At 34.5% G+C, this 5,648-nt stretch overlaps 1 protein-coding gene across 3 annotated transcripts; it reads right to left on the reverse strand.

Moving 5' to 3' along the window:
- Positions 1–318: 318 nt before the first annotated feature.
- Positions 319–4,198, reverse strand: LOC7488758 (putative pentatricopeptide repeat-containing protein At3g08820). 3 transcript variants are annotated; one of them, XM_024587073.2, is made up of 3 exons: positions 1,977–4,198; positions 951–1,047; positions 319–613 (listed from the first exon to the last, which is right to left on the reverse strand). In XM_024587073.2, exon 1 carries the CDS (start codon positions 4,162–4,164, stop codon positions 2,116–2,118), a length of 2,049 nt encoding a protein of 682 aa, XP_024442841.2. In that variant the 5' UTR covers positions 4,165–4,198; the 3' UTR covers positions 319–613; positions 951–1,047; positions 1,977–2,115. The 3 variants fall into 3 exon arrangements, with proteins under 3 accessions (XP_024442841.2, XP_024442840.2, XP_002323645.4); XM_024587072.2 differs by having other exon boundaries at positions 319–854; XM_002323609.4 differs by having other exon boundaries at positions 319–1,047.
- Positions 4,199–5,648: the final 1,450 nt, after the last annotated feature.

The following is a 5,648-nucleotide window of genomic DNA, read 5'->3' on the forward strand; positions in this document are numbered from 1 at the left end:
CTCAGTGAATTATAGAATCTTCAGAACATAAGTTTTGCAGAAAGCTTGAAAGAGTAGCCATCTAATAGTAGGAAGCATGGACCCTGATAAAGTAACATCAAGACTCTAAATCTTTATCCTAATAGGAATGTAGCTAATGAGGTCCGTCCTATTTTTTATTAATTTATTTAACGATTTTTGCTCCTATTAGAATTATGCTGGTTGTTTTTGTCAGCTGTAGCAGGTATTTTTCTTCGTTTTTTAATCAATAAAATTTCTTCACTCATCAATGACAAAACCAGAAGAAAGAGATTCAAGTCTAAACTGTGGAGAGCAAAAGAATGCCAAGATTTGTAGTTATTAAGCTGTTCAAGGGAGAACATAGCATCTTTGAAGCATTTCACTGAAATGACCACCAACTTGAACAAGTTTTCCTCAACAATCACCCCACCCTGTCATCTTTGTCACTTCCAGCCAAGGGCTATTTCAAAATTGAAAATCATACTAGTGCTTTCCCACACATAAATAGAGAGACCAGGTGATCTGCATTTGCCTTTTCCAAGATGGCAGCAATCTTCAGGTTGATTTTTGGGTCCTGAAAACTCTAAATGCTTGGCCTTGTTGCTGCTGCAGGCTTCAAGTAAACGAGCTATACGGATAAATAAGAAAAGAAGTCCCCAGAACAATAGATATGTAATGCCAAAATGAGAGATGACAGAAACGAATCAAGAAATGGAGTGGTAAATAAAGCACATAGAGGAAAAGCAGGAGGAGATCCAATCTCAGTTGATATCTATTCTAGCAGTGAATTTCTTGCTGCTAAATTTGGTCTGGTCTGGGATCGAACTCATTCAGGATTCAATTACCTTTCTCACCTGCAAAAGGGCTAAAAATGTTGCAAAGAAAGGATTTTGCAGCCCAAGACATCAGAAAAACCAGCCGAAGAACAGGACCCTGCAAAACACCATTACCTGGCTTTCAATCATGTGTGGCATCAAACTGGGGATTTTGAAACAAAAATCCAAACCAATTGCATGTAATTGGCATGATTGCCTTGCTGCTATGGTCCTGCCATAAAAAAATGTCAAAAACTGTTGAGCTACTCATCAAGACACAGTTTCACTATCATCACCGATTAACTGCTTATAAACCTCTAACATTGTGCAACAAATTAAGCAGCACAGAGGTAACAAACTTGATATAAGAACACATTTCCCAGATGTAAAATGACAGAAAATGCAGCAAAAATAATTCACTCAATTGGCATAATATTGCGGACATGGTTCATAACTTTTCATCTCTAGTTTATGAGGCAACGCCTGTACCAGTAAATGCTCTGGTACAGGCATTACCTCATAAAATGCAACTCGTTAGCAAGCTTCGGTGAGGTTCTCTTTCGAAGAAGAATGCCACGTACCAAGAGGATGTCCCAAAAATGAAAAGAAGTTCTTGCTTGCATCCTTTTTTCACCATTAAAAACTCTTAAAACTTCAAAAGTGCCATTATTTAATAAAAACAACCCACCCATTCACCATCTTTCTGTTATTATTATTTTTATTTCCTTGTTCTAAGGTTTTTTTTTCATTACTACATTCCTTTTCACTATTAGGCATTTCTTATTTTTATTAGCAAAATCTGAGGATATTCCCCTGATATTTTCATATATCTATATGATTTCAAGTTTTTATTCTTAATTTTTTGAACTCAATAATTTTAAATTTAATTGTTTACTATTATAAATAAAGTTCTATGCTCTTAATTCATATGAATTTATGATATTTTTTACATTTGCATGCATGCATACAAAAAGCTTTAAAAGTGGCCTAACTTGCCACCAGGAGGATTCCTTGCAGGCCAAAGCTAAAACATTTGAGAGATAGACAGCAGCCAGACTGGTGTTTTGCTCAAATAAAATCCTTGGATGAATCCTACATTGGTGAGATTCATAAAACTCTCTTTTTATATGATACACTCAAGAATTTTGATCCTATACATACCTTTGCTTTTCGGAAGTTTCTTCTCCCTCTGAGCTTCTACTGATTTCTATTCCAGCAGATGTTGCTTCATCTCTAAAGAATGGTGGATCAGTATAACACGTCAAACATGCCCCAGTGAAACCATTACCTCAAACAGTTTTCACCAATAATCTTTACACGAACACAAACCATCAGTAAAGCAATGGAATCGATTGTTATCTCTCACAATTATCTCTCTACCTGCAATTCTAGAAATGTGCTTTATTGCCTCATGACAATCACCACAAACACGAAGGTTTTTCACAACAAGAATTTTGTCATTTGGAGCTGTGCTTATCAAACCAAAGGCAACAGCCAGCTTCTCGCTGTGACAACCAATGAAATGCTCCTTCTCTTCTTCTTCTATGTCAAACAGCACATGATCTGTCGTGGGAACATAACCTGCAGCTTTTAAGTCCTTGGCCAATTCACCAAGTTTTGCATATATCTTCTCTGATAAGGGATGGGACGTATCCCCCACAAGGAATTGATGAACAACTCCATCCACTTCAATCCAACTATACCCTGGTATTTTCTTAACCCCCCTCTCACTCATGATTGACCTAATCTTTGCTGCTTCTTCCCATTTGTGACTTGCTGCATATATATTTGACAAAAGAACATAATTACCTGAGTGCCACGGTTCTAATGCTATGAGTTTTTTCAGCACGACTTCCACCAATTGGGTGTCTCTATGCAGCCTGCATCCACCCAGCAATGCTCCCCAAACAATAGCATTGGCTTCCATTGGCATACTTTTGATAAGCTGATGAGCTTCATCTAAGCAACCTGCACGACCAAGAAGATCCACCATGCATCCATAGTGTTCAATTTCTGGAGTCAAGGTAAAAACACACTCCATACTATTGAAATATCGACGACCCTCTTCAACTAGACCAGCATGAGTACAAGCACAAAGTAAGCCAACAAAAGTGTTCCTGTCTGGCTTGATCCCAGACTTCTCCATTTGGCCAAAAAGCCCTAATGCATCTTTCACATGTCCGCTCATGGCAAGACCTGATATAGCTGCATTCCAAACTACTCTATCTTTCTTCCTCATCCCCCTAAAAACTTCCCAGGCTCTATCCATTCTCCCACATTTTGCATACATGTCAATCAATGCCGTACCCAAGACAGAATTATCCAAGAACTCATTTCCATTGATCAAATTGCTAGCCCAGTCCCCTAATTCTAGCGCCCCTAACCTCGCACAAGAACAAAGAACTCCCACCATAGCATAACAATCAGGTTTCAAACCCTCATTCAACATTTTAAAAAAGAGGTCTAAAGCTTCTTTAGGCAACCCATTAGAAGCATAACCCTGAATCATAGAACTCCAAGAAACAATATTCTTCTCCAGCATCCCATCAAAGACGCTACGCGCTCTCTCCATGTTTCCACATTTGCCATAAAAATCCACCAAAGCAGTAGCCACAAACACATTCCTTACCATGCCATTCTCCGTTATATACTCATCAATCCACTCCCCACTTCTCAAATCCCCAGTTCGCTTGCAAGCAGACAAAACTTCAACAAGACTAAAACTATCCGGCCTCAAACCCATCTCCAACAACCTACGAAACATATCAATCGCCTCCCTACATTTCCCAACACCAACATACCCACTTATTGTCGCCGTCCACGACGCAAAATTCTTGTCAGGAATATCATCAAACACCTTAAATGCATTATCTATAAACCCACATTTCGTATACAGATTAATCAAACTTATCTTAACGAACGCATCCGCTTCACAACCTGCTTTCACCACAAGGCTATGCATCTTGACACCCAACTCAGAATCCAAAACCCTCGCGCACGCTTTCAAGACAAAAGGGAAAGTAAAACTATCAGGAGAAAGCCCTTCTTTCCTCATAGAGTGGTAAATCTCAATGGATTCTTGAAAACAATCGTTCAAAACTAAGCCACGAATCATTGTATTGAAAAGGAAAATGTTGGGTTCTTTCGTTTGATCTAATATGCGAAAGGAATAGTTCGTGTTTCCAAAGTTGAAGCTGAAACGTAAGACCTTGTTAAGGAGGTAAGTGTCTTCATCGAGGCCGAGACGGAGAAGGGCTGCGTGGATGTGTTTTAGGTGTTTGAGACAGCTGAAGCCTTGAATGAGGCGGTTCTTGATGCCTGCTGATTTTGTGACGATTAAGGAAGACATACTTAGTTGTTATACACATGAATGAATTAGTTAATAAAACATGTGTTGGTTATCAATAAAGCAGGTGTTATTTAGTTAGACTGTATTTATTTTTCCAGTTAAACAGTGTTTTTGAAAAAAAAAATTAAATATTTTTAGATATAATATCAAAAATAAATTTTAAAAATAAATTAAATTAAATTATTTTAATATATGTTCAAATAAAAAATATTTCAAAAAACAATATATACCATACAATCTTAAACATTATCTTAGTAGGTAAATAAAATTTTATTAAGTAGTCACACAAAAGAGAAATTTTTGTACAAAAACAAATACCTTAAAAGTTAAGGAATGCATATTCTCTTCTTTATCCGTTCTTCTCTTTTTAAAAATTTATTTTAAAATAATATTTTTAGATATAATATCATAAATAAATTTTTAAAATTAAATTAAATTATTTTAATATATTTTCAAATAAAAAATATTTCAAAAAATAACATATACCACACAATCTTAAACATTACCTTAGTAGGTAAATAAAATTTTATTAAGTAGTTAGACAAGAGAGAAACTTTTGTATAAAAAAAAACATAAAAATTAAGGAATGCATATTCTCTTCTGTCTCCATTCTTCTCTTTTCAAGAATTTATTTTAAAATAATATTTTCTAATATTTTTAGATATATTATCAAAAATAAATTTTAAAAATAAATAAATTATTTTAATATATTTTCAAATAAAAAATATTTTAAAAAACAACATATATCACATAATCTTAAACATTACCTTATTAGGTATATAAGATTTTATTAAGTAGTCAAACAAGAGAGAAACTCTTGTACAAAAGAAAAGCTTAAAAGTTAAGGAATGTATATTCTCTTCTTTCTCCATTCTTCTCTTTTCCTTCTGGTTCTTCTTCTTCTTCTTCTTTTTTATTTCTATTCTACTTTCTATACTTCTTAAAGATTCTTTGTTATTAAAGAGATATCCTTAATAATTGGTATCAGAGTCGTTTTTCAAGGGTAAAGAAAGGTAGCTTGTGTTCAAGAAACAATTAATAATAGTGGAAAACAACATGGTGAAGGTTTTGGAGGAACACAACAAGAGATTTGAAGAACAAATGTGAAATATTCACCAATAACTTCAAGAAATCAATGTTGTGATTCAAAAGAAAAAAGAAGAAGAAGAAGCTCAAAAAAATCATTTTTTGTGATTCTTTCATCCATAAAAGCAACCCAAGCATAAGAGAAAATGAATGAACCTTTCAAAATTATCCATGTTTGTTACTTGGGTTATGAAGTTTCTAAAGTTGACTTGATTCAATTATTCAAGTCATTCAAGATTATAACAAAGCTTGTTATGCTTCATAATAAAAAAATAAGCTTTACTTAAAATACAAGATGTTATTTCAGTCATCAATGCTCTCCAATATTATACAAGTATTCAGTCAATCATAAAGAAGATGAATGTTTATGTTCAATGCTCATCACATTAAGAACTTAC

This window comes from Populus trichocarpa, chromosome 16 (genome assembly GCF_000002775.5).
Source record: "Populus trichocarpa isolate Nisqually-1 chromosome 16, P.trichocarpa_v4.1, whole genome shotgun sequence".
NCBI lineage: Eukaryota > Viridiplantae > Streptophyta > Magnoliopsida > Malpighiales > Salicaceae > Populus > Populus trichocarpa.